We start from the raw sequence: 27,574 nt of genomic DNA, 5'->3' as shown, positions 1-27,574 counted from the left end.
AAGCAATATGAAAATACCTAAGTGAATATAATGGGAGTCTTAACCTTGGGATATCTTTAGTCTGCGAGCCGTCTCCAAACTCTGAGGTGTCAAAGTTGAGACCATTTAGATATAAACATGCATAACTTTAAAACTGCCCAGCTGATTGTCTTCAAATCTAGATTGTTTAGTCGATCTCCTGAAGAATTAAAAATCAAGCCAAGCATGAAGACTCGACATGCCATACTGGTAACTCACTGTCTGTAAGATTGCATAAGAGTTTCTATTAGATCATTTGACAAACAATCATTTTATAATGGCATAAAGTGAGGCCATATTCCAATGTGTAAGCATAAGAGGGCAGCTGTTCCATCTGGAACTCTCAAGTTCCTCATTTCTCCCCCTGGAATGGACTTTGCATATGTAACACCGTGTATAAACATTGCCAGGCAGGCCTAATAAGTCATGCCATTATCCATTTAATGAGTGTGGTCATGTGTTTAGTGAGCACAGGCTGGTCACTGATTTCTGAAAATGTAGCCCTTTGAGACGATGCAGCATCGCCTTCCTGTCCTGGCGAGTCTTTGGTTGGGGACGCTGCATTCCCATGGTGGCCCAGAGCTCCCCTGACTGTCCTTTCCTCCCATCCAGGCTCTGCTTGGACAATGGCAGAAGAAGATGCCAGCATCAAGACACAGCTCTACAAGCTTACTGCCAGCGTCAGCTTCTCATACGCCTCCACACCCTGGAAAATCTTCCTCCGCAAAGAGGTATGGTTTGTCGCCCGGGGGCTCCCGCTGCAAGGATGTGCACCAGCTGTGGAAGGGAGGGGTGTAGTCACCCCCCACAATCTGCAGCCATAGGGAAACCTTGCTTTGCCTTGTGCCCCATCTGTGCTGGAGACAGTACAAAGCCAGCTGCAGTGGTATGCCCAGCATGACCCAGTGAGTAGGGAAGGCACTGAACTCGGAGTCAGGACCCAGATCCCTTGTTCCCAGCTTCCTGTGTGTCCCCGGGCAAATCACTGCCACTTTCTATGCCTCAGTTTCCCCATGTGTGATTGCCCACCTTTGTAAAGTGTGAGTGATGGAGGAAAAGCCCATATAAGCGACCTATTTCTGTAAGCTGCCTCTTTCTTCCTGGATCCCGGCCATACCACCTGCCACAAAGGGGGTGTTCCACTTTGTAACACAGCGTCTTTGGGAAATAGACCCATACCAGAGGAGGGATAGGGCTCTTGCAGAGCTACAAGCAGGGCATTGGGACAGTCCCAGGTCAGTGTTGGAAACAATGACAGCTACTGCCTCCTCCCAGCCCTAGCCAGCATAGTACCTAGGAGAGCCCACGTGGATTGACTGACTGATCCTCCGGAGCCCTCTGATTTCCTTAATTATCACGAGCATGTTTGGCATCTGAGCACACGCTGACACGGCCAGGCTTCTCCCATTGCTCCACTGCTTTGGTGATGACTCTTTTCTCCTCTAGCTCTCGTCCCCCAGCACTGCTGTCTTTATCTCCAGTGTATGGTTGGAGGTTGACCCTTTGTCTGGAGGTAGGACAGCTGGATCACAAAACAGTTCCCATGGGAGAACCTGTTGTTACAAGTCTAACATAGGCAATGTTTTCATTGTGTTGCCTGCAGGTGTTTTACCCCAAAGAAGCCTTCAGTCACCCGTATTGCTTGAACCTGCTGTGTGAGCAGGTAAGTGTGTGTGTGTGTGTGTGTCCCATTCCATCCTCTCTGTCCACTAATCTCTCCAACATGCTGCCTCCTTATCTTCATCATTAATGATGTTAGTCCCTCCCCTGTATCTGTCCAAGCCATGCACCTGCTTTCTCCTCCCTGAGTCTCTAGTTGACATGCAGATTCAGATACTCCACTGGGCTGATGTGTTTGGAGGCATCTACAATGGAATCCCATCTGCTTTGTTCCTTTGTAGATCATGCAAGACACTTACTCGGAGTCCTGCGTCCGGATCTCCAAGGAGGAGAGGCGCAAGATGAAAGACTTATTGGGTAACCGGTGGCTCGGTTCTTCCTCATGGCGGGCATGCAGAACTCCTAGCAGGAGCTGTCAATGAGCGGGTTACATGGCAGAACCTGGCGTGGATGATGCTGCAGGGAGCAGGAGTTGTACTGGCATTAAGCCTGCAGCATTTGTATCTGCAAAGCACCCTGGGAACATTAACTAATCCTCCTGGCGGCTCTGTGACCCAGAGATGTTTTAGTCCCATTGTATAGATGGGGGTAAACTGAGGCACAGAGCAGTGACATAGAGTTGCCCTAGGCTGCATCATGAGTTGGAGGCAGAGACTGATTAGAAGTTTGCCGCTCCTGCCTCCTGGCCCCAGGCTGCATCCATTAACCCCATTGCCTCAATGGGAGTTTCACTGGATGGAGCGGGCTTTGAGAGGACGAGTCACATGGGTCTGTGCTGAACCGCACTGGAGTGTCCTTGTCCCAGTGCCTGCCAAGTCAGGAGGGGCAGCTTGGCTTTGGGGATTGTGCTGGTGGGAAGGGGGCCGCAACGACACGCCGTATGGGCTGGATATTACTTTGAAGAGGGCACGTTCAGACACAGGGGGCTTCCTTAGTCAGCAAGAGGCTCCAGCAGGAAGTTAGCTGTGCAGGGAAGAGGCAGGAGAAGTTCTTACTGTGGGGAAGGCCGAGCTCCACTGGCCCAGACAAGGGTGTCCTGATATTCAGGGCCAGCCCCTTCCACCGTGGCTGGGAATAGGGCTGACTGGAGAGCCAGGGACCAGGTGGTCCCATTGTGGTGGCTTTTGGGTAGAGATGGGCTCCAGCTGCAAAATTCACTTCTGGAGCCCAATTTCTGAAGGCCTCCAAGTTGGAAGGTGTTGGTAGGGGCCCCTCGCTACCTGAGCACAATCAGTATGTGAACTCCTAGCGGAGAGGCTGGGCCATCCCTACCTTCAGTGATGGAGCTTCTGCTTTCTGTTCCTGGCAGCAGAGTTCCAGGTCGGCACGGATGCCACCTCCATTCTAGAGGACGGGATAAAGAAGAGGATTGTGGTGGCTGCTCGGGATAACTGGGCCAACTATTTCTCCCGGCTCTTCCCGGTTAAGGTAAGTCTGTCTCTCTCTTCTCCAAACCCCAGATCAGCATCCCCCCCCCCGCCCCTCCTCCCACCCAAGCTTGGGGGTAGTGGGGGAATCAGACTTCAAACACAGGCCCAGCTCAACATGTGCCCCTGGCCCTTTCCTGTATATAATCCCCATTTCCAAACACCCTACACTGTGGGGTATTAAAAACCCAGATTCTGCAGCTCTGGCCCATTTTGCGTCCCTTCCCATCCATCTGTCATATGCTCTCCCTATCCGCACACCCCTCGTCTGTGTCTTGCTTTCCCTCTCCTGTCTCTTCTCCTTGTCTATCTGTCCACCCCCCTCCGATTCTCATCTCTCCCCGTCATGCTCTCCTTGCCTACAAGTCAATTCCCCCAGCATGCCCCGTCCGTCCCTTGGCCTATTTAGCTCTCACTGACTCCTGTCTCTCAGTCTCTGCCTATCTGCTGTGCCCGTTGGTTGTCAGAGTGCTGCATTCAGGGGCTGGCAGCAGCTTGTCATCTTTACATATGGCAGGAAAGGTCTCCCCAGGTGTATCCTTTCAGGCGGGGCCCATGCTAAGTTCTCTGCCAGGGGCCCATGGTCAGGACCCACCTGTGGGTGGATTTTTCTTTCAGGGGGAAAGAGGAAGCGACGTCCAGCTCCTTGGGGTTTCTCACCGGGGAATCCGGCTGCTGAAGATGGCAAAAGCAGCCAGCTTCAGCCCTGAATACCTGAAAATCCTTTGCAGCTACAGGTGAGGGGCTGGGCCCAGAGGTGGGTTCGGGGGAGCCAGCTGCAGGACTTAAATTTGCAGGGGGTGGTTCTTCAAGGGCAGGAGGGCGGGTCTGTTGCCTCACTGTTGGGCTATCGGGCAGTTCTGGCTGCGTCATGTTGCAATGGTGATGTGTAGAACGTGCTTTGCTGTGTCGGCGTGTGGAGCTCTGCCCCTTGAGCCGGAGACAGATGGGTGAAGCAGCGGAGCATCTCTGTTCAGAAGGGGGCGACAGCTTCCCCGCCTACACACTGCCATTTGGAGAGTGTCGCTCAGCCCTTCTAGGGTAATTTTTCTGGGCTGGTCTCATCAATTTTTTAAGGCTGTTTAGTTTCCTTTCAGCCCCTCCCCGCCCACCTTGTGTTTCGTTTGCAAGGTGAGAATGCCATTGCCAGGTCTGTTCTCCCAGGGGCAGTTGCACAAGGGATTGTGCTGCTAGTGAAACACTGAACAGCCCTTCCTGGCGTTGGTTGCCCCGGTGATACGAGTGTTGGGGGCATCCCCGGCCCCCCACCCCGGTGCTGGTGGCTGGAGCGTGTTCGGCCCTTTTCAGTTTTGCAGACGTGCTGTCGGTGGAGCTGAGGGGCAGCAGCAGCCTGGAGTTCTCCCTGAAGAACGAGCAGCTGATCCTGCACTCGGCGAAGGCTCGGCAGGTCAAGGCCATGGTGGAGCTTTTCCTCCGGGAGCTGAAGCAGGTGAGGGAGCGGCTGAGACGCGGCGGTGAGCGCGTGTGGGCCTGGCGGGGCAACGTGCCGTACGAGGACTCGTCAGTCGCAGGAACCAGAGACACAGGCAGCAGCCCCCTCACTGTCCCCTTCCCCCACAGGACTCCAACTACGTCATTGCTTTGCGCAGCTACGTCACAGATGACAAGAGCCTCTTGAGCTTCAAAAAGGGCGACCTAATCCAGTTACTGCCCATGCAGGGGCTGGAGCCAGGTGAGAACATGGATCCGAGCAGGGCAGGACGGGAATCGACCCGCAATGGCAGTGCCCAGGGGCCCACTGTCCCAGACCTGGATCCCAGACGTTCCACCTGCCATGCAGGGGGTGTTCTGCTATGCAACACGGCGTTGCTGGGAAACAGACCCAGGCAAGAGGAGGGCTGTAACCCGGGCACTGGGACTGCCCCTGCCTAACATAAGAGCCAGCAGACGCCCACGTCCTCCTCCCAGCCCCAGCCAACGGGGTGTCAGGGAAATCCTCTAGTGCCCTTCCCAGCATCATCTGCCACCATCTGGAGGGAGCTAAGTGGGTGGGGGCATGCAATGTCCTGGCACAGCATGAGAAGAGCGGTCTAGGAGTTAGAGCAGGGGAGGAGAGCTCCCCGCTGTGCCCTCCCGCCCAGCACATCCCTGCTCTGTGCCTGTTTCCCCACCCGCATGGCAGGGATTACTCTGGGGGGGCCGTGAGGCCCTGTGCCGCCTGGAAAGCCCTCAGAGGTGCTTGCCAGAAGCACAACCCCTCCTTGCTCTTTGCCTGATGCAGTCATGCTCCTTGTTAGCGACCTGTCCCTCTCTTCACCCACCTCTGGCAGGCTGGCAGTTCGGCTCCGTTGGCGGCCGCTCCGGCCTCTTCCCCTCCAGCATGGTGCAGCTGGCGGCAGCCCCCGATTACCTCAGCACCCACATGAACAGACAGGAGAGGCTCCAGAAGAACCTGAAAAGAGACTGTCTGGAGACGAGTGTTAGCAGGGAGGTGAGGCCTCCGATGGGGTGGGGGAGACATGGCTGGGCTCTGGAGTGGCTGTCAGAGGAGGGTCTCCAAAAAGGCAGAGGGAAGAATCTGGGGAGAGGGTCCTGCCAGTGACTGACACCCAGATGGAAGTAGGGGTGCACAGGTGAGAGGAAGGATGGTCTAGTGGTTAGGGCACCAGTCTAGGACTTGGCACACTTCAGTTCCCTACTCTGCCACAGACTGCCTGTGTGACCTTGGTTGAATCACTTAGTCTCCCTGTGCCTCAGGTTGCTCTCTGAATCATGGGGGTACCAGCACTATCCTGCCTCACAGGGGTGTTGAGGATAATCGATTAAAGGCTGTGAGGAGAACAGATGAGTACCGTAGCTAGATCCCTGGAGGGGAGAGGGGAAGACCCATCTGGGGAAGGGAGAGGGTTCTGCAGAGGAGAGCCAGGTGAGCCTCAAGCAGGAGACTGGTGGTGGAGAGGCCCTTCCTGAGCTAACATTGGGGGCGGGTCCGGTGTCTGTCCCCTCAGAGCTCTGTCCCCAGCCTGGCATCGGAAATCACCAGCTCTGCCTTCTCCCCGGACGCCCACCACTACACCATGGTGGAGTTTGCCATGGCGCACTTCCGGGAGGCCCAGTCCACGTGAGTAGCCCGGGCCCCTTCGGCCCGTGGACGTGTGTGTGTACATGCAGGCAGCCCTTGCCTGCGCAGAGCGAGCCGTGGGCATCTCTTGTGCCAAACAAATGTCCCCTCTCTCTAGGCTGGAATGGAAGGGGATGAGCGCGGAGAGGAGGAGCCCAGCTGCCCTGGTCGAGCACACCAAGGTGGGTGTCTTTGGGGGTGGGAGGAAGGAGGTGTGAGTCTGCAGCCGGAACGTCAGCCCAGGATCCCCTCCCCCTGCCCCAGACGGGGCGGCGTGTTTATTTGGGGCGGGGGGGTTGGAGTCGTGGGCTCGAGCCCCTGGGCCTGCAGGATGCATCGACCATGCTGGGATTTCCTGTGGTGCCTGCACGTCCCAGCGAGGCCAGCGTCTCTGTTCCCACTCACCTCAGTGCTCTGGCTCTGCAGGTCCCGATCCAGGAGTCCCTGCTTCAGTACTCGGACAGCGAGATGAATGAGCTGGCGACAAAGAGCTTCATGAGTAAGTCGCTGCCCTGGGACATAGAGGGGTGGGGCTGCGGGAGCCTGGAGAGGGGCTGATTTAGACAGTCCCAGTGGCCACACAAGGATGCCTGTTGCTCAGAGGAGGGAAGAATAACCTGGTGGGAAGGGACAGCAGAGGCCCTAGGGTACTTCCACCTCTAACAACCATGTGCTCCGTAAAACACATCTGCCTGGTGCTCAGTGTGCGTGTCCTGGAGACGAGATTGTGTTCTAGCATCCGGATCCACACCCCTCCCCCCAGACACACCAGGAACCACACACCAGGGCTTCATCAGCCCCACCTTCCACCCATCCAGTCCCAGTCTAATCCTGGCTCCTCCCTTGCAGCTTTGATGAGGTTCATGGGAGACCAGCCCACCCTCAAGAACCAGGCCGAGATCGATTACGTCTATGAGATTCTTCAGGTTCGTGGTCCTCTTGATGGTAATGTGCTGGGGTGCTGAAGGGAATGTGAAGCCAGGAGCTGGGATTTCCAGGAAACAGGGGTGTGCATGGGCAGAGATCCGGGAACCGGCCTCCTTAGAGGAAGAGGTGGAACCTGAATCGGGGTTGGTGAGACGGAGAACCCATGATTTCACCTCCTTGGGCATCTCTCCATAAAGATGATGATGGAGCTGTCCATTTCCTGCTGGGCCAGATGGCTGCCAGTCCGAGGAAGGCTCAGAGACCAGTGAATGGGAACCCCTGGGTGGATTTTGGTGAGGCCCTGAGGGTCCCCTGTGTGTGCTTGGGAGATGTCACAGGGGCTGGCTTGGAGGTCTGGCCCCTCTGATACTGGTCTCCCATGTGCAGCTCTGCAAGGAGAAGGAGAACCTGCGCGATGAGGTTTACTGCCAGGTCATCAAGCAGATCACGCAGAATCCCAAGCTGTGAGTACCGAGGGCTTGTCCGTGGCAAGAGATGGGTGTGTGCCCAGAGGGGGCTACCTGGCTGAAGGGAGGGACTGGGAGAACACAGGGAGGGCAACCTTCTGGCTGCATGGTTGTGATGCAAGGGGGGAGCCGGCCTTGCGGCCATAGTGAGGGTGGGGAAACCCACACTGGCAGGGAGGTGTGTGTGTGTGTGTGAGTGAGTGATATGAAGGGAATGTTAAGAACATAAGAATGGCCATACTGGGTCAGACCAATGGTCCATCTAGCCCCGTATCCCGTCTACCGACAGTGGCCAGTGCCAGGTGCTTCGGAGGGAATGAACTGAATAGGTAAACATCAAGTGATCCATCCCCTGTTGCTCATTCCCAACTTCTGGCAAACAGAGGCTAGGGACACTTCAGAGCATGGTTTTGCATCCCTGCCTATCCTGGCTCATAGCCATTGATGGACCTATCCTCCATGAACTTATCTAGTTGTTTTTTGAACCCTGTTAGTCTTGGCCTTCTCAACATCCTCTGGCAAGGAGTTCCACAGGTTGGCTGTGCGTTGTGTGAAGAAATACTTCCTTTTGTTTGTTTTAAACCCGCTGCCTATTAATTTTGTTTGGTGACCCCTAGTTATTGTGTTGTGAGGAGTAAATACAGTAACACTTCCTTATTTACTTTCTCTACACCCATCATGATTTTATAGACCTCTATCATATCCTCTCTTAGTAGTCTCTTTTCCAAGCTGAAAAGTTCCAGTCTTATTAATCTCTCCTCATACGGAAGCTGTTCCTTACCCCCTAGTCATTTTTTGTTGCCTTTTCTGAACCTTTTCCAATTCCAATATATCTTTTTTTGAGATGGGGTGACCACATCTGAGTGCAGTATTCCAGATATGGGCGTACCATGGATTTATATAGAGGCAATATATTTTCTGCCTATTGTCTATCCCTTTCTTAATCATTCCCAACATTCTGTTTGCTTTTTGGACTGCCGCTGCACATTGAGTGGATGTTTTCAGAGAACTCCAAGATCTTGACTCCAAGATCTTTCTTGAGTGGTAACAGCTAATTTAGATCCCATCATTTTATATGTATAGTTGGGATTATGCTTTCCAATGTGCATAACTGCATTTATCAACATTGAATATCATCTGCCATTTTGTTGCCCAGTCACCTTAATGTTGATTAAGGAACAGGGGCAGAGAGTCACTTTTCAACTATTTCATCAGTGAATGCAATGCAGGAACATTGGACCTGAGATTCTCCTCTCTTATGCTGGTGTAAACCAGGAGTAAATCCCCTGCAGTCCGTGAAGTTACCCTGGTGTAAACTTGGTGGGCCCCACTACAGAGCAGTAATTGCCTGGCATGTGCATTACCATAGGCCGTGCAGTTTATCAGGGCACCGTGTGGATGCCCGTAAGCACGCCCAGCTCCCTGCGTATGCACCCCATCTGCCCATCACCCCAGGGCTATGGCTCTGAAGAAGTTAAACAGTAACTATGGGCTGGGGTTAGTCACTCATGGAACAATGCTCTTGTCTGTCTCAGCTGCTGAGGTGTATTTGCACTGACAGACTGATTTGCCCTGGTGATTTGATGAGTCCCAATTGCCTCTATATTGAGCTCCCTGATAAGCTGCTGATGGCTCTGAGATGCCCTTGCATTCCTGTGGCTGCTGCAGAGGTTCCAGTTATTGGTGCTTGTTCTTGTGCCTTACGTCTGCTCTTCCTGGGGATAGACGGGTTTGGCTCCCCTCCAGAGACCGCTGATCCAAGGTGAATGGCAGCTATCACTGCCCCCAGCCGTCCCTGTCCTCCTGCAGCGCTGGGTGATAGGTCAGTCGCCAGGACTGGGAGCTCCCTGGGCAGAGCCTGTCTCTTGGTTCCAAGGTTTTGTCCATGCAGGCTTTGTACTGGGAAAACTGCCAGGGGTGGGGAGAATTTCTACTGAAATAGTTATACGGGTACAAGTCCTACTGCAGATGCAGGTAAAAAGGGAGTTAGACCACAGCAGCCTATTCCTGATCAGGAAGGGGGTTACTTCTCCCTTACACCGCTATAACTGCATTCACTCGAGGGTGGCTGTACCAGTATAACTCCACTGGTATCCCTGAAGTAGTACAACGTGTGTGTGTGTAGACAAGGCCTGTGTGTGCACGTACAGCACCCTGCACAACACGGTGCTGATACCTGAGCGGGGCCCTGGTGTGACTGTGGTGCAGGTCCCTGACATGGATCCAGTTCACCTGGCAGCTGCTGAGTTTCCTTTTTCTGGCTGAAATCATCGAGAAAACAGTCTCATGCTCACTGTTTTCTGTTCTGTTCGGGTTCTTGTACCTTCCTCGGCACCAGGGTCTGGCCACGTGTTAAGCCATGTGACTGACTTCCATCCCGGGTGGTTTGCTCTCTGTCCCTGGGGGGAGAACTGTGTGTGCAGTGAAGGGTTTTGTTTTCACTGTGGGTTTTCTCTCCCTCCATCAATCCCTTCCCCTCCTCCTTCTCCAGCCAGGCATCCAGTTGTTAGACATTGCTGTGCTATCTGAGCAGTGGAGCGATTTTCAACTGAAGCCCCTTCCTGAAGGACACACCATTTTCTCTCTCTCTCCCTCCCCATCTCCTGCCAAATCCTGAGATTCACTTAAAACTCGTGAGATTGTAAAGAATAATCCCTGGTGGGTTCCCTCTATCAGCCTCCCAGTGCTGGAGCCTGTAGGGGTCAGTTTTCAAGCTTTCTCTCTGCAGCCAGGCGGGCTAGACATGTCAGTGTATTGTAAATGAAAGCTGAGCTCCTCCCCGGATCTCATGGCTCCAGGAGCTGGAGCTTTAAGAAAACGCCCTAATATTACAGACTCATGATAAAATGGTGAATTGGTGATGTTGGTTTTAGTTCTTTTCAACCCCCCTTCTCCACCCGAGGGCGTCCCTCCCCCCTCTGTGTGAGAGTTTCTCCCCCAGCCTTCCTCACTACCGTACCTGACAATATGGTGTCCTCTGTTTCTCTGGGCCCTGCAGAGAAAGCTGTATCCATGGCTGGCGGCTCCTGAGCCTGCTCACTGGCTTCTTCCTTCCCTCCAACACCTTGATGCCATACGCCACCAAATTCCTGCAGCAAGCCAGCGCCGATCCAGCCAGCACCCACCAAGGTACCGGCTGCTTCCCAGCTCCTGCTCTTTGCACCAGCTGTGGGGTGGGGTGGGGTTAGACCTCCCTCTCCCCAAGGAAGCAGCTGTCCTGGGAGCGCTGGGGAGTTGATGGAGCACTTGGGTTACTGGAGGGCAGTGTTTGAAAAGTATCCCTTAGCGCAAAGCAGGCGGCTGCTGGGGGCTCTGCCTGGATGGGGGGGTCTGGACAGATCACTCATTGCCAGGGGCCCAATCCAGTTCCCTTTGAAGTCGGTGTGGCCTGTGAGCTGGTTAGAACCAGGGCCGGCTCTAGACCCCAGCGCGCCAAGCACGCGCGTGGGGCGGCCCTTTCCCGGGGGGGCGGCAGGCTGGGCCGGCGGACCTGCCGCAGGCATGCCTGCGGAGGGGGCGCTCGTCCCGCGGCTCGGCTGGACCTCCCGCAGGCATGACTGCGGCAGCTCAACCGCAGCCGCCGGACCAGCGAACCGCCCGCACCTGCGGGAGGTCCAGCCGAGCCGCGCGACCAGAGGGCCCTCCGCAGTCATGCCCGCGGGAGGTCCGCTGCTCCCGCGGCTCCGGGGCGCCTCCCGGGCATGACTGCTTGGGGCGGCCAAAAACGTAGAGCCGCCCCTGGTTAGAACCGTACCCATGGGCTGAGGGCCGGTCAGGCTGCTTTGTCACTTGAGCCATCAGCCGGCTGGGTGGAGGGATCTGAGGAGCTTGGGGTGACAGTCTCATAAGAACACAGGGAACAGAGGAGGCAGCTGGTCCTCCTCCCTCCCCTGCAGCCTCCTGTGCCCTGATTGTCCCCTGCCAATCCCAGCAGGTCGCAGAGAGGCCTGTGCTGCCCTGGCTGGATTTCTGTTGGGAAGGGCTTAGGTGTCTCTTCCACTAGAGCAGAGGCCTTGATCTGGGGCTGGTGCCTGCGGGCTGACCCGGCCCAGGGGGATTAGCTGCTCAGCCCTTCCTCTTCCTCGGCTTGTAGCATCTCTCCCTTTCCCACAGATCTAGCCAGGACCTGCTATGGCAACCTGCGGAAGATGATCATGTACGGCGGCCGACGGCACCTGCCCTTCCACGTGGAGATGGAAGCACTCCTGGTACCTGGCAGGGGAGGAGCGGGCTGTCGGGCATGCAGGGTGGGGGTGGCATGGGGAGAAGGGAGCTGTGGAGGTGGGTTGGGTGCCATGGGACATGAGTGGAGGGGGCTGGGTGTGGGAGGTGAGTGTTTGGGGTGGAGATGGTGCAGCGCAGGGCGGAGTGGGCACTGTGGGGGTTGTACGGGTTTACTGCTACCTTTCCATCTGACCCGGTGCTTTCCCTGGGCAGAAGGGGCGTGGCTCCCGCCGGCTGATGATCGTCCTGCCCGGGGCCCTGGAATACGCCACCAAAATCAGGACGTTCACTGTGAGTTCCCTGCCCCCGGCACCCCCGTTTGGTCCAGGCTCTAGGGCACCGGGGAGACGGGCAGCGTTATACAGCCACGTGGGTGAGCCCCTGCCTAGTGCTCCCGGAAAGAGCCGAGCCAGGAGATGATTCCAGACCTGGGACTTGGTTGGCTCCTCACTGTGTCGGCTGGCACCGGCTCCCTCCTGGGATGTGACAGTACCAGCACAACTCACAAGTGTCTGTCCCATGCTTGGAGCGCCCCCGGGGCCCTGCGTGTCCCCCCCCCCCCGTGCTGGGAGTGCTGAGCATCCCCCTTGGGGTCCTGTGGCCGCCCCGTGCCAGGAGTGCTGGGCATCTCCCTTGGGGCCCTGCGTCCCCCCTGTGCTGGGAGTGCTGGGCATCTCCCTTGGGGCCCTGCGGCCGCCCCGGGCCAGGAGTGCTGGGCATCTCCCTTGGGGCCCTGCGGCCGCCCCGGGCCAGGAGTGCTGGGCATCTCCCTTGGGGCCCTGCGGCCGCCCCGGGCCGGGAGTGCTGGGCATCTCCCTTGGGGCCCTGCGGCCGCCCCGGGCCGGGAGTGCTGGGCATCTCCCTTGGGGCCCTGCGGCCGCCCCGGGCCGGGAGTGCTGGGCATCTCCCTTGGGGCCCTGCGTCCCCCGTGCCGGGAGTGCTGAGCATCTCCCTTGGGGCCCTGCAGCCGCCCCGGGCCAGGAGTGCTGGGCATCTCCCTTGGGGCCCTGCGGCCGCCCTGTGCCAGGAGTGCTGGGCATCTCCCTTGGGGCCCTGCGTCCCCCCTGTGCTGGGAGTGCTGGATGGGTCCTGGGACTGTGCATCCACCCTCTGCTGGGAGGCCCCCTCAGCCATGTGTCTGTGCAATGGCTCATTAGCAGAGAACTGTCATTACCTTCCCCTCCAGAACTGTGGGGACAGGGGAACCTCATCCTCATTGGGCTGGGCTTCTAAGTTACCTGGCTGCTCCCAGAGCCCTGCCCTGGACAAAGGTGCTTCGTGCTTTCTGGGCTCAGTGGAATTGAGTCGGAGTCATTCCCTGTGAATCAGTGTCAGGGCTTTTCAAGGGTTGATTCACTGAACAAGCAACCGTTCCCAGCTGCTGCCCCTTTGGGATAGGGATAGAGAAACCACCAGCCCCAGAGGCCGGCTGTCATGTCTGTGCCCAGACCCTGTCTTTGGGTTCTGCTCTGTTGCTCTCCACTCCCCGTCATGCCCGCCCTGTAGCAGGAAGTGAGGCCAGCAGCATCTGCTCGCCCTTTGGAAGGGGTGTTTGCCCGGTCCCAAGGGTGAAAACCGCCCGTCTCCCTCCCTGGCTGCAGGTGGCTGTGGAAGTGGTGCGGGAGATCTGTGAGCAGATGGGGATCAATGAGCAGGAGGAGATCCAGGAGTTCGCTCTCTTCGCCAGCAAGAATGACGGCAAGTGAAGGGACAGTGTTTGCGTCGTCCTGGGGTAGAGTCAGATCCCTGCAGAGTTACCTGATGTGGGACATTGGCTCAGCTGGGACCTCTCTGACCCCTCTCCCTCCCACAGGGCTCCAGACCCGCAGGTTGCTGAAATCAGCTGGGGTAGGGCAGAGTGAGCCAGGCCAGCCCGCCCTAGAGGCAGCTCTGAGGTGCATTGTGAGGAGGGGGCATGGCCTGGCTTCTTCCCCCTGGGGCTGCTAGCAGGGAGCAGTCCCTGAGCTTCGGATAACACAGGGCTGGACCTGTGCCTGGCCCGTCAGCTCCTCCTCCCCCTCCCCACGTGCTGGTGTTGGGCCCTGTTGTGATGCTGCTGCAGCATCAGTGACACTGCGATGGGAACAAGCAGCGGCTGAACGTCCCTCCTAGCCCGTTAGTGTTTGCTGCAGGTGGCTGCTTTCTAAATGCGGTGTCTCCAGCTGCTGCTTGCCCTGCTGCCCTTCCCCCACGAGAGCTGGGGCAGTGCCCTTAACTGATAGCGCCTTCCTGCCTGGGGTTCCCTGGTTTATGACACCTACCCCCAAGGGCTGGGGGACTCTTGTCCAGTAGTCTGTGTTGCTTGCTCCTAAAGCTGATCCTCCCCTTGAATGACTGGTGGCTAGCGCTGTTTGACGCTGGGGGATTGTGTGGGGGTGAAGAGGCACCCTGGTGGGTTGCAGATGGCTGGGGTCACCTGCCCTCCCGGAGTTGCTCTGAGGTGGTGACAGGACTGTGCGTGTACAGGGAAGGTGGTGAGGCCAGTGCGCCAGGACGAATACATCCATGACTACCTGCTGGAGGACAGCTCCGTGATCCTGGATTTACGCCGGCTCTCCTGGAAGACACCCCTGCACTTCGAGAACGAGATTTATATCAGCATTCACTACAGCCAGGTAACTTGCAGAGTCAGCACCATCCGCATGAGCCCCTGAGGCCCATGCAGCCAGGCCCACCAGCCACAGAGCAGAGTCCAGGGGTACTGTGCATACTGCTAAGGGGCTTCTCCAAAGAGCAAACCACACACTGGTTGTGGGCTCTTGCGAACTCCCCCGAGGGTCTCACACAGGTACCATCCATGCAGCCCAGTATCCCACTTCCAGGAGTGGCCAATAGCTAATGCTTGATCCAAGGATGGCAGTCCCTGTGTCCTCTTGGGCAGTAAAGCAGTGGGGGAGGCAGCCAGCTTCTGGACTGAAGCATGAGATCTGGGTTGGGTTTTGTTCCAGTTTGTGTGGCTGCTAATGTTCTTAATGCTCCCATCACTGTCTGATCCTCCTTGGTGCCTGTCCCCTCTCTCACATCTCCCCCTGGGGAAGAGCCCAGTACTCACTCCAGCCCTGTGCATGGGGCAGCCACCCTTACAGGCTGTCAGGATGCTGTTTGCAGCTGTATTGGCTAAATCCAGTGTCTAGGTATCGGTGAGCAGACCCCTCCTGCTTCCTCCTCCTTCACTTCCCCTGCTTGGAGAAAGCTGCGCCAGAGAGCCCGTCCCATGTGGGTGGCTCACGTGCAGCGCCGTGGGGTCTATGAAGCAGTGTGCAAAGAAGAGGCTAAAGCAGGGGTCTCAAACTCAAATGACCCCGAGGGCCGCATGAGGACTAGTGCATTGGCCCGAGGGCCGCATCACTGACACGCCCCCTTGCTGCCCCTGGCCCCACCCCCAATCCACCCCTTCGATGAGGCCCCGCCCCTGCCCTGTCTCTTCTCCACCTCCTCCCCTAAGCGCGCGCAGTTTTAATAAATATATACACTCAGTAATGCACCTCACTCAAAGGACAAAACACGCACTTAGATTTACTGCCTAAGGCTCTGGGAGGGAGTTTGGGTGGGGGAGGGGGTCTGGATGCAGGCTCTGTGCTCGATGCAGGCTCCAGGCTGCGGCAGGGGGTGGGGGTGCAGGCTTTGGGACGGAGTTTGGGGATAGGAGGGAGTGCAGGGGTGAGGGCTGAGGGCGAGGGGTACATGATGCAGGAGGGGGCTCAGGGCTAGGGAAGAGGGTTGGGCTGTGGGGTGAGGGCTGTGGATGAGGGGTTCATGATGCGAGGGGGCTCAGGGCTAGGGAAGAGGTTTGGGCTGTGGGGTGAGGGCTGTGGATGAGGGGTTCATGATGCGAGGGGGCTCAGGGCTAGGGAAGAGGGTTGGGCTGTGGGGTGAGGGCTGTGGATGAGGGGTTCATGATGTGAGGGGGCTCAGGGCTAGGGAAGAGGTTTGGAGTGTGGGGTGAGGGCTGTGGATGAGGGGTTCATGATGTGGGGGCGCTCAGGGCTGGGGCAGAGGATTAGGGTGCGGGGGGATGAGGGGTTCATGATGTGGGGGCGCTCAGGGCTGGGGCAGAGGATTAGGGTGTGGGGGGATGAGGGCTCTGGCTGGGGCTGAGGATTAGGGTGCAGGGGGATGAGGGGTTCATGATGTGGGGGTGCTCAGGGCTGGGGCTGAGGATTAGGGTGCGGGGGGAATGAGGGCTCTGGCTGGGGCTGAGGGTTTGGGGTTAGAGAGGCTCAGGGTAAGGGAAGCCTGCCTTGCCAGTACTGGCGGAGGGCAGGCACTAGGACCCTGCACCCTAATCCTCAGCCCCAGCCAGAGCCCTCATCCCCCCACACCCTAATCCTCTGCCCCAGCCCAGAGCGCCCCCACATCATGAACCCCTCATCCCCCCGCACCCTAATCCTCTGCCCCAGCCCTGAGCGCTTCCCTTCCCTTTCCCCCCCCCAGCCCGGCCCCGGCGGGTCCCGCTTCCCTTCCCCCGGCCCGGCCCCGGCGGGTCCCGCTTTCCCCCCCCCCTTACCCGAGCGCGTCTCCGGCGGTCCCGCTCAGAGCCGCGTGGTGAGGGGGCGGGGCTGTGAGCTCCACGCCGAGCGCAGCGCTCAGCCCAGAGCTCCCAGCCCCGCCCCCTCCCCACGCGGCTCTGAGCGGGGCGGGGCTCAGGCGCTCGGACGGAGACTCGGCGCTCTATGCGCCGAGGCTCCAGGAGAGGGGCGGAGGCGGGAGCCTCCGCTTTTCTCTTGGGGGCCCCTGCGGAGCTCCCCTGGGGAGCTCCGCAGGCCGCAGGGAAGAGCTCTGCGGGCCGCATGCGGCCCGCGGGCCGCATGTTTGAGACCCCTGGGCTAAAGGGTGCAGTGGAGGTAGCTAGGTGTGAATGACAGGGAGCCCAAAGGTCGATCATGGGGGTCTGTATGGTACCCAGAACACGCCCCACTAGTGAGCTGCTGGTGCCTTTTGGCTGAGTAACCAAGAGGGGCCCTCACCCTGCTGTCCTGGGCCCAGGCTGGAGCTTGTGGCCTGGCATCCAGTTAGAGCTGCGCTGTGAGGACAAGCAGAGCTCTTTGTATTGGGTTCCTGCTGTCCCTGGCTATTTGCATCTGCCAGAATGGGGCTGGGAGCTAGGTGTCTGCTCTAGTGCTCTCTCAGTAGGACTCCCTGCAGTGCAGATTCCAGGCCTCTGCCCGGGGAGGCCATCCAGGCCAGTTCTTAGCAGCTGGCAAGCTTCCCCTGTGCTGTGCTTGCTCTCAGGTGCAGCGGGATTACCTGAAAGGGAAGCTCTTGCTGAACTACAACAGTGAACTGGAGAAGCAGGTGGGCACCATGGCCCTTTTCCAGCACTGGGCCAGAGGACTGGGCTCCCCACCATCCAAGTAAGTCTGTCTCTGTGGGGTTTCCAGAGGAACCCAGGGGTGGCCAGCCTGGACCCAAGCAGTGTTCTAGGTAGTCCAGAGTCCTGTCTTGATGCTTCAAAGCACTGCCTGATGCTTCAAAGCAGATGCAAGAAACCCTGCAGTGGATAATTATGGAATAACCTGGCTGCATGGGAAGTTCCTTCCTGACCCCAGGCACTTGGTGGCTGGCTCATGCTTGGAAGCATGAGGGTTTACATCCCTCTTACACTCTTAACCGACCTGTGAATATTCTCAGTAGCCGCGTAACATCTTTTAAAAAAAATTCTACTAAGTTCTTATCATCATTGGTACTTTGTGGCAGAAAGTCCCGCAAGGTTACAATGACTTGAGTACGCCGGGTTTCCTCTGATCCGGTTTCAACTCATTGCCTTTCAATTGTATTGAATGTTCCCTTGTTCTCTCTCATTAGGGCAAAATTTTCACTAACGTTAGGCACCATATTTAGGCATCTAATAAAGATGGATGAAGGTTGCCTAAAGGCGGCTGCAGGGACAAAGGGCAGGGAGACAAAGATTCCCTCCACCAGCTGTGAGCTTCATTTGCAGGCTCCCTTACAGTGTCCTCGGACCCTGTGTAGAATGGGGTGGTGTTGGCAGAGGTGGAAGCATCTTTGAAATTCCCATGAGCCACCGCTGGTGGAGATGAACCATCCTGGCTCTGGGGTACGAGGTGGTCCGGAATGTCTGCTTGAGGGGGAAGCCGTCAAGGCCCTCCAGTAAGCCAGGCCGGGGGTGAGGTGTAAAGTGCTATTTGGTTTAGGGGCACGGGTGGCCCCAGAGCCCCCAATCTATAAAACACCATCTAGTTCTATTGCAATGCTGCAACCTTCATTCAAATAGTGCTAGTTGTCTTTGGGAAGTAAATTATTTCCCTGGGCACCGGCTTGCCCTTCGCTGGTGTATACGTTTCTTTCCTGCTGAAGTTGGATGTCCCCATTGTTTCGTCTGTGTCTAACTCAAGCATAACTTAGTCCACCTACCCCATCCCTACCCCTAGAAACTGCTCTCATGTCCTCTTGATGCCCTCAACTAGTCCTGGGTGCTTCTTCTCTACTAACCCCGCATGGAAGTGAGTTAAGGCATGTCTAAGTGAACACTTACTGCCCAGCACAGCGGGGAGCACCTGTACAGCACTGCAGCCGGCCGCGCACTAATGGCGTACGTGAAGCCTGCTGATGCGCACTCCCTGTTCGTTAGTGTGTGGCCAGCTGGAGCGCTGGAGCTCGGCACCCCGCTTGCCATGCAGTAACTGTCCGTGCAGGCATGTCCTTATGTTCTCTGCTTGTCTGGTTAGTCAGGAGTTGATGGACTATGCCCCAACGCCTGTGCTCCAGCTCATCAACCCACAGGCTCTCCAAAGCCAAGTCAACTGGCTGCTGGAAACCATGAAGCCACTCGGACAGCAGGAGGCAAAGATCCAGTTTGTAGGTGAGGCGACTGTGGACAGGGGCCCTTGGGAGAGGAAAGGGAAGAGCTCCTAGCACTGCTCGATGCCTGGGCTCAGTGGATGCCACCTTTGCACTGGATTCATGTTTGCCACCAGGTGCTATTTGCAAAGTTGGCAATGATCCTTAAAGCCTTGACGAGCCCAGGACCAAGGAACCTGAGCTTGGCCTGGGGCCAGGGCATTCGGCATAGAAGGTCCCCACCTCTGGCCTTGGCACTCTTTGGAGGCCTGCCAGGGCCCATGCAAAACCCTTAAGAGCTTTTCATGGGGTTCTGGTTTTGTGCGTATTTACTGTTCTTCAAAGGACAGGGCATGAATAAAGCCAGCGTGGGGCTGCAGTGAGGGGACGGGGAGTTGCCATTATCACTGCTTGATTTGCAAACAAGCGCTTGGGTGGGTGCAGCGTTTAGCGCTGTCTCACGTAGCGTGCTGCAGATTTTGGACATAGGCATTAGTACAGTCTCCCTTCCCGCAGAGCACGTGATCCAGCTGCCCCTCTTCGGCTACAACACGTACCCCGTGGAGCGGTGCAGCGAGCCCAGGATTCCTCTACCCTGTGTCCTGGGAGTGAATAGGGACCAGATCATCATTGTGGCCAGCAGGTCCCAGGTATGCTGCCTAGAGCGCCGGGGTCAGTATCTCGCTACCTCGGCCCACTCGTGCACTGGCTTTGTGCAAACTTTCTCACATAAGTCGGAGTCCACGGCGGGGGACAAAACCAGTGGACTTTGTCCATTCCCTGCCGCCCCCTACACAGCGAGCGTGGAGGTAAGCTGGCACCAGGACCCACCCAGGACTCTGGCTCGGTGTTTTTTCCAAGACGTGTCCTATAGCCCTGCACTGGCTTAGAAGAGGCTCGGGGGCTGAGCTCTGCTTTCTTAACATTCTGTATTTACATGATTGTGGCGAAAGCCTGCACTAGAGGTGGGGTGTTGAGGGCACTTGGCTCCTGAGTCCCCGTGTCCTGCACTGGAGCAGCCCCTCTGATGGCGGTTTCTCTCCCTGGGCACAGGAGCTCTGCTGCCGCATCCCGCTGAAGGAAGTGCAGAGGATGCGAACCCTGCGGCCTTTGGACGACTCCGGGGTGCCGGGTCTGGAAGTGAACTATGGCTCTGTGGACAATCCTCAGACCATGTGGTTTGAACTGCACCAGGTAAAGAGAGCCCTGAGCACTGCCTGCTACTGGCCATGTCAATGAACGTAGTTATTGGGGTGATATTTAATCCTGTCTCAGTTGGTTTCTCCAGCCCACTGGTGCCCACACTTTGTCCAACTGAGACCGAGGCGGACAGCTCGAGAGCCTTCCCCTAGCTCAGAGATAGGGGCTCTGTGAACTACAGTTCCCAGCATCCACTGCTCCCTCTTCAGCCAAACAGCATTGTGGGTATTGTGCTGGGAACTGTACTCAACTAGGCATCCCTGTGTAGTAGAGGGTGGCAGGCCAGAGCCACTCCACAGCCCATCACGGGTCATGTTCCATCCAGACTGGCCTGTTTCATTTAAAGATGAAAAATCTTTCCTCATCCTGTACCGTTTGTGATCCTCCGAGGTTCCCAGAACACAGCAGCACCTTCCCTAGCACTACCTGCAGCTGCTGCATCGCTCTCACATTTGATAGGAGAGCTCGCAGGCTTTTTGCTGGGCAGGACCAGCATTCAGGCTCCTGCAGTAGGTGCAGCGTGAGACACTGGGCCCTGGTTGGAGGAGGAAATGGCAGCTGCTAAAGCCTTGAGCAGGAAAACTGCCTTGAAATTAGTGATGGCTTTTCCTTGTGTAAGGAACAGGCTCAGGCCTGGAGCTGGCGCTCTGCTTAATGAATTGTATTAAATAAGTTAGTTTAGTGCAGGGGGCATAATTCCAGCAGCAGGCTCTAGGGCTGCTAAACCTCGATGGGCTCGTCTACACACAGAGGGTAGGGTATGTCTCAGGGAGCCAGTCCCACACGAGTGTGCTACAAACAGACATATAGCCGAGGCGGTGCCAGGAGCTAACCGCTCTGAGTACATCTCTATGGCTTCAGGCAGGAATGAACTCGGGGCAGTTAGCCTGTGGAGTCACTGCAGCCACCTTTCTAGTTTTAGCACCTAACGTGCTCAGAGCTAGTGAGGGTTTGTCTGCCTGAGCTGGCACTTACCCCCTACAGCGCCAGCACAGACGTAGCCTTAGTGCAGAGAAAGAGAGGGCATGAACCGTCTCTCTGTGCGGATACTCGTACTCCATGGCATGAGCACCTTTGTGTGCTTTAGCTCAGCACACTGAAGTGTATCCACATGGGGGGATAGTGCAGGGTCGCTGGAGTGCCCCAGCTACTCGGGGCTCCCCTCAGACAAACCTGAAGTTTCACTTTGGAAGGCTAGAATTACGACCCCCCATTCAGCTACCAGCCTTGTCGTGAGTCAGTGAATGCCCCTGTTCTTGCAGCAGCACAGAACAGTCATTCCCTGCCCCCCTAGTGATAGTGGAATAAACAAATCCCCTAAGAGTTATAGCCAGCAACCAGGGTCTAAGCATTTCCCTTGGCATCTGGCTTACATGCTGGTTGTGAAGTATTGGGCAAGATCTTTAAAAGAAAAAGCACAGGTAGCAATATGATCTTACCCAAGGCATTGCAGGGGGCCCCTGGAAAGGGTTAAAATGGTTCCACCTTAAAAAAAAAAAAACCAAACAAAAAACAGCAGCTGCTTTGTCAAGAGAAGGCCTGGGGTTTAAGCCCAGCCCTGCTGGTTTGGCAGAGGCAGGATGTAGCCTCTGTTGGTGCAAAGGAGAGGTGAGGAAGTGAAGGGGACAGGACAGGTAGGGGCTGCGGTGTTCAGGGAATTTCTTCTAGTGGGCTGTAATCTCTACAGGCCAAGGAACTGTACCACACAATCACAGTCATCATGGAGGAGGGAGAATCTCAGCCCTAGAGAGCCAGGCTGGAAGACGGCGAAGCAGAACAGGGCTGTCCTCAGCTTGGACAGCTGATCAAGCACTCCTCACACTGGCCTGTGGCAGGGCTAGTCCCATTCACCATCCTGCTCTCCAGCCGCCTTGTTCTAGCAGCACACTCCCCTCTCCTGCTTTCCAAGGCTGCCACTCCCTTGCCAGCCTGTCGTCCAAGCTGTTCGGTCACCTTACTTCTGCACCACCACGTGCCAGAACCTGGACCGCCGCCGTAGTGCTGCTGCTCATCCCTTCCCGCCCCAGGCTTGGTTCGCACCTCACTCCCATTCAGAGTCCTTTGGAGTTGCGTGGTCTCCCCAGCCAGAGCAGAGCCTGCAATGGAACAAGGCCCTGGTCTTTCACAAGCTGCTACAAGCAAGTGGAGAGGAGCAGCTCAAAGACTTCAAGGTACAGCACTGCAGTCCTTTTTTGCACCAACAACAAACTCACACATGGCAGCAGCAGGGGAGTCTGGTACTTGTATCTTTTTCTTGGAGAGGCGAAATCTCTGACAACTCCATCTACTGGCATTAAATTCCTGAGAGTGGCCTCTTTGGTGGCAGCTCTTTGACATTATCACAGAGCTGGTCAGTGAGTGTCAATATGCAGTTACCATGTGTGCCAAGGCAGACTTTGAGCTGCAATGGTAAGACTGTTGACGGCTACTCGATTTCTTACACTGTTCAGATGGCCAGTATGTTTCTTTTTCTTTCTATGCTGAAGAACTCAGTCTGACTGTACAGCTGTATATTTAAATGTCTACTTGCCCAGCGAACTAAGATACAAATTTCCCTCCCTGACAGAGGAGGAAAAATCAGAATGTAAAAATAAATCCTTAATTTATTTTATTACTCTAGCTCTCCAGCTGGGGGAGAGGTGTTTACGCTTCTGTAGGGGGAAAAAAAAATCATGAAATATTTAATAACCAATAAATAAAGTCTTGGTTCCTTCCAGTTTTTGGAGCTATGAAAATAAAACCGTTGGCTTCCATGTGCACTAGGCAAAGAGGCTGTTCTGTCAGTGGGGGCTCAGGGGCACTTTTTGGGGCATTTGAAAAGCATGAGCAGGTTGGGGATGAACATGGCCCCTTGGGCCAGCTGTTGAAAGCAGCCCTGATGCTCAGCGCGTGAACATTGGCCACCCACTAAATTCACTGGGGATAATGTGATGTGAGTTGGCAAAGGCAGCAGTTCCTAGTAGCCAAGTGTCCATATTGTAACTAACGCCAACGACTACAGGGGCATGGAGACTAAAAGGTCTTCCTTGCTGCTGCTGTCTCCCGGTTTGAGCCATGAATGACTCTTGCACTCTAGTGGCCCATGCTCCAGCTGCCCCATGGCTGACTTTTCCAGGGGCATGACAACCTCTTGCAGGGGGGAAGGAAGAAAGGGAGCCTCAGCTGGAGAGTGCTATAGTGCAGTGTCAAAGTGCCCATTCAGTCCCCAGCAGCCCGTGTGCTAAGAGGGTTGGCCGCTTTGTCAGAGTGCTCAAATGGCTTCCTGATTCGCTGGCACTAGAAGCCAGGAGTTATGTTGGCTGGTCCTCTCCTAAGCAAAGTACAGCATTAACTATTAAATACAACAGAGTATAAAGTACAGCACGAACCATTCGCAGAAACAAAACCATCCCCAGGGCAAGTCAACCTTCACCTTTGAAATGGCCCCCGCTGCTTTAGGCCTGTTGCCTCTATATTCTTTACCTCCCCCCCAAAAAACACACACACACAGACAGAGAGAGAGAGGCAGTTCTAACAAACTGGCCCCACCCTCCCTTCTCCCAGGGCCTTGGAAGGGGCAGGTGCAGCACCAGGGCACTGTGAAAGACTAGAAGGAGGAAGAGAAACAGGACACTTGACAGCAGAGGAAAGAGAATCTCTGGGTCTAACACCCTCTGCCAGTTCCCTTCTTATAAACCTATCAATCTCCCTCACCCACCCCAGGGGGCGCCCTATGTGTTTCCTGGCCCTAGTCAGCATGGAAGGAGGCAGCTTCTCCTACCCCTTTCAGCCCTCAGGGGCGGTACAGAACACTAACAAAAGGGAACCACCAGGATCCCATGGACTGACAAGCTCCGGCCAGAGTACCTCTGAGGACTAAAGGTAGGTAGACAACCAAACACCCCCCCGCTGCTGGGAAGTCTTGGCTAAGCACAGGGAGGCAATCCTCTACTCCCAGGAAGAGTTCCAGGGGATTTTTAATGGCAAGGCAAAGATCTTAGTCCACAATAACAACAGCATGTAAAGTACTTACCTTACTGCAGCACAACAGGCTGCTATGCCTGGGATGTGACCATGCAGTTCTGGAGCATCGGGGGTGTTGAAAGCCACTACTTAGCAAAATCACACATGCTGCTGCAGCTCAAGCAGCAAGGGCACAGATAAAAGCAGAAACGTCTGAGACACACTGCACAGCTAACTCATTTTACCCCACCCCTCAAAAACTAATGGGACCTGGAGCTGCTGGAAACTCAGGCTAGCTGCCAATGGAGGCTGGCTCTTCGAGGTCTGCACAGAGATTCCAGCTAGCAGCTAACTACTTCTAGGGGAAGAGAAGAATTGTGTGTTCCAAACATGATTGCCCAGTCCTAGCCACCAATTCCTAACATTCAGTTCATCAGTTGGTGGTTCAAGGGACAAGTGACTCTGCTTTTACCCAGGTGTTCACAATGTAACACTCCGTGTGTGCTCAGTAAGGTAACCAGGAGCAGCAGCACTCATCACATGTAATGAAACAGCAGGAACTAGGCAAAGAGAGCCCAGCGCAACTGTGACGTTCAGTTTATTGTCAGTTTACCATGCACCCTCCGGTAACATATAAAAGCCCAGTTTCCGCAAGTACAAGCTATTCAGAAGCCTGTTCCATTCCTGGCTTCTAAGATTGCAGGTTGATTCAGCAGCATTAACGCTAGCAAGGCCAATATCTTCTCTAGGCATAGAGCAAAGGCAGAGCCCCATAAAAACTAAGTGTGAAAGACAATCCTGGGCACACTAGGGTCATGTTACGACTCACCGACTCTCTCCAGTTCAGGCCCTCGCATAAATATAGCAGCAGATGCACCACAGCTACTGGATCTACAAGTGCCACAGCAGCGGGTGGGTAATTGGCTGTACCAGCAGCAGCATCCTCTGTCCTAAGGCCCTGGTTTAGGCACAGTGAGGGGATATGGCTTCCAGGAGCTATAAGCAAATACTAGGGAGTGCATCGACTTTGATGCTGCCCCTTATAATGCACAACCAAGGGTGGGTGGTGAGAGAGCTGCCAGTCTGTCCAGGCTATGGCATGAATGCCCACACCAGTTAACGAGCACACAGAGCTGGCGAGAGTAAAACCAAACTTCAAGGTGGTTTTTAAAAAAAAAAAAAAGCCTGCAGGGGATCCCCAGCTTTGGGAAAGGAGACGCTGCACGTCCCATCGTCTAAACCAAAACATTTTTTCAAAATAAACGTCCCCTCTAGGAACTTAACCGTCAGCTCCCATCAACAAACCCTGAGCAAAGCATGGGCCTTTGAATGTGTTTTCAGCGTAAGGCTTCTATTGGTAACATTTAAATAAAAAGGCAAGGGAGGGGGGCAAGGAGGGGTGGGTGGGGAGGATCAGAGACACTTGTGGGGAGCAGCGGGATTCACACCCAACTTGGAATCAGAGTCTGCAATTCTAAGCCCTTCTCAGCCGGCAGCAGCGGGCTGCATCACAGCACGGCTGAGAGAGGCCACAGAGCTACGCAGCATTGGCAGACACCAGACCTCTTAGCAAGGGCTGTTGAAGGACTTCATCGTCCCTTAGGCACCGGAGGAGCTCCGCAGACAAATTCCCAGGGATCACCTCCCCAGAGATGTTCTCAAGGCCACACCCATGGCACAGATGCCATGGAGAACAAGCAGCAACATGAATGGAAAACTCTCCTGTGTCTCCATGAGCCTTCGGTTCCACCGACTGCAGCAGGGAATGGACATAGCTGGAGAACCAGTATCATCTTTCCGAGCTGGGCAGCACTTGCCAGTCTGTCTCATTTTCACACCTGACTCGGGTTTTGAAAAACTCCTTGATGAGTCTCTGTGCTTCTTCTTTCACTGCAAAGAGAGGGGACATCCCCTTTGAGGAGAGACTGGCAGAATCTGCAGCACCCCTCCCACCCACCCACAGGTCATTGACCCACTTAATACCAGTATATCCCCAGCTGTCTACATGATACCACCCCACAGCCACATCTCCCCCTCGCCCCACGTGGCAACTCACCAGCCTTGCGGACAGGATTCTTCTCCTCAGTCAGTAAGTGGGAGAGGTGTCGGGCAAATCCCTTGAACAGTTCCTGCAGGGTAGAGAAATCAAAGTGCAGAGCGAAGGTTACCCATGGCTGCATCACCCTCTCATCACACAATCGGTGTAGGTTTGCATGCCTTTGCACAGCCTCTAGCACCATTGGGCCGTAACAGAAACAACTGTTATTTGTATTACAGTGGTGCTTAGTGTTCACAAGCGAGATCGGGGCCCCGTTGTACGTGGAGCCGCTCAGGGTAAAAACAGACAAGGGCTGAATTTGCTCTTAGTTCCTGGCTCAGTTTTTGCTTTTTAAAATCCGAAGTGAATAACTGGGGTCCCCGCAGCACCATGGCAGTCACCACCCCCATTCCTCTCCAGAATGGGTCTCACTTCTTGGGTCACTAAGGCAGGTGGGGACGCACCCTACCACCAAGTAGCAGCAAGACCCCGTGGTTAAATCTGAACACCCACCAGCATCATGCACCCCTCACCCCGTCCCAAACAGCCTTAGGAGACACAGCTCTGGTCTCCTCCTGACAGAGAAAGCTGTTGTCTGTGCCCTACCTTGGAAGCAAATTTACCACCCTTGTAGAAAGGGGTCAAGTATTTGACGACAATATCTGCTGTCTCTTTAAGGGACACGCCTTTGGTCGCTGGCTGGATGGTCCTGGTAGTTCCTTCTTTATCAACCTGTGACAAACTCGGATCAAAAGTCACCTTCTTCTTCACTGGGCCCATGCCTTTGCCCTCTGCTTGCGACAGGATGGAAGATGCTGCCGCCTGCAACCTCTTTGTCGCAGGGCTCTCCAGATCCTAGACCAGCACGAAGAGGAGCAGCCGTTCATGCAGCAGTTTCAGACTCCTAGGCCCAAGCTGCCACGTGAGGCAGAAGCATCCCCATGCCAGCCTGCAAGCTGTTCCCACAGAGAATGCCATGCAGGAATACATTTAGCCAACTCAGTCCCCTGGAGACAGGCCCTGGGCTAGTCCCGGGGCAGGTACTCGAGGCATTAATCTAAGCAGCCCCACTGTCCCCGTCACACAGGAAAAGGGCCTTAGAAGAAATCCTGTGGGATTCGCCTCTCCAGGATTGCTGTGCCTAAGTGCTTGGAGGAAAGAGGGCTGGGGAAATCATCTTGGATACCTACTGGGAAACCCCCCTGAGGTGAACCTAGCTAGATTCTGCAGGAAATGAGGCCTGGGATAGATCCACAAGGGCAATTTGCTCTGCTTTTGAGCGAAACAGTTAGTGCCCCACTCAAATTCAGCCCAGCCAGGGGAGCCAGGTCTTGGGGCGGTCATGGATGTCAAACCCTGGGCTAGGGGCTGCAAGGCCAGGCAGGGTGCTCAGCCCTGGCTGCACTATCACCCAGTACTGACTGGCCCATAGGGTCAGCTTTGGTGGCTGCCCTCAACTGATCAAGCCTCACTTTGCTAGCTGTGACAGAGGGGTGGAGACACTTGCATCAGGTGACAGTAGGTATCATCGTCTACATCTCTCAGAGGGGGAAAGTGACACAGAGGTGAAGGGCCTGATTGCCAGACGTGCTGAGCACCCGCAGCGTCCACAGATTTCAGTCAGAGCTGTGGGTGACCAGCACCTCCAAGAACCATGCCAAAAGTGCCTTGCCTGAGCCACGCTGTGCATCAGTGGCAGAGCCGGGCCTAGATCCCAGGAGTGCAGGCTCCCACACAGACCATATTGCTGCTCTCTGCTGGGATCGAGACTGGACTACACCTGGATGACTGATCCTGCCAGGTGAGGTTTAGACCAGGCATGTCATTT

At 55.7% G+C, this 27,574-nt stretch overlaps 2 protein-coding genes across 8 annotated transcripts in view; one reads left to right on the top strand and one right to left on the bottom strand.

The window, feature by feature from the left end:
* LOC123346345 (unconventional myosin-XVB-like) overlaps nucleotides 1-22,426 on the top strand; it is a 47,340-nt gene extending 24,914 nt beyond the window's left edge. The window contains exons 21-43 of the mRNA XM_044983678.1: nucleotides 631-749; nucleotides 1,622-1,681; nucleotides 1,920-1,995; nucleotides 2,948-3,066; nucleotides 3,684-3,802; nucleotides 4,374-4,515; nucleotides 4,647-4,758; nucleotides 5,357-5,517; nucleotides 6,035-6,147; nucleotides 6,266-6,329; nucleotides 6,574-6,646; nucleotides 6,997-7,073; nucleotides 7,462-7,538; nucleotides 10,540-10,670; nucleotides 11,655-11,749; nucleotides 11,979-12,056; nucleotides 13,367-13,463; nucleotides 14,232-14,380; nucleotides 16,998-17,119; nucleotides 18,455-18,588; nucleotides 19,083-19,216; nucleotides 19,620-19,760; nucleotides 21,454-22,426. Coding sequence (XP_044839613.1) covers nucleotides 631-749; nucleotides 1,622-1,681; nucleotides 1,920-1,995; nucleotides 2,948-3,066; nucleotides 3,684-3,802; nucleotides 4,374-4,515; nucleotides 4,647-4,758; nucleotides 5,357-5,517; nucleotides 6,035-6,147; nucleotides 6,266-6,329; nucleotides 6,574-6,646; nucleotides 6,997-7,073; nucleotides 7,462-7,538; nucleotides 10,540-10,670; nucleotides 11,655-11,749; nucleotides 11,979-12,056; nucleotides 13,367-13,463; nucleotides 14,232-14,380; nucleotides 16,998-17,119; nucleotides 18,455-18,588; nucleotides 19,083-19,216; nucleotides 19,620-19,760; nucleotides 21,454-21,513 — 2,453 coding nt within the window. The 3' untranslated portion in view covers nucleotides 21,514-22,426. The remainder of the gene's footprint in view (nucleotides 1-630; nucleotides 750-1,621; nucleotides 1,682-1,919; nucleotides 1,996-2,947; nucleotides 3,067-3,683; nucleotides 3,803-4,373; nucleotides 4,516-4,646; nucleotides 4,759-5,356; nucleotides 5,518-6,034; nucleotides 6,148-6,265; nucleotides 6,330-6,573; nucleotides 6,647-6,996; nucleotides 7,074-7,461; nucleotides 7,539-10,539; nucleotides 10,671-11,654; nucleotides 11,750-11,978; nucleotides 12,057-13,366; nucleotides 13,464-14,231; nucleotides 14,381-16,997; nucleotides 17,120-18,454; nucleotides 18,589-19,082; nucleotides 19,217-19,619; nucleotides 19,761-21,453) is intronic.
* An 87-nt stretch (nucleotides 22,427-22,513) lies between these two features.
* Nucleotides 22,514-27,574, bottom strand: part of RECQL5 (RecQ like helicase 5) — a 59,357-nt gene continuing 54,296 nt past the window's right edge. For all 7 annotated transcript variants that reach the window (XM_044983685.1, XM_044983682.1, XM_044983679.1 and 4 more), the window contains 3 exons: nucleotides 26,353-26,601; nucleotides 25,765-25,837; nucleotides 22,514-25,598 (listed from right to left, as the gene is read on the bottom strand). In XM_044983685.1, coding sequence (XP_044839620.1) covers nucleotides 25,498-25,598; nucleotides 25,765-25,837; nucleotides 26,353-26,601 — 423 coding nt within the window. In that variant the 3' untranslated portion in view covers nucleotides 22,514-25,497. The remainder of the gene's footprint in view (nucleotides 25,599-25,764; nucleotides 25,838-26,352; nucleotides 26,602-27,574) is intronic.

The sequence above is a fragment of the Mauremys mutica genome, chromosome 12 (genome assembly GCF_020497125.1).
Source record: "Mauremys mutica isolate MM-2020 ecotype Southern chromosome 12, ASM2049712v1, whole genome shotgun sequence".
Classification (NCBI taxonomy): Eukaryota; Metazoa; Chordata; order Testudines; family Geoemydidae; genus Mauremys; species Mauremys mutica.
The sequence above is the reverse complement of the archived record's forward strand: the minus strand, read 5'-3'. Positions and strand labels throughout refer to the sequence as shown.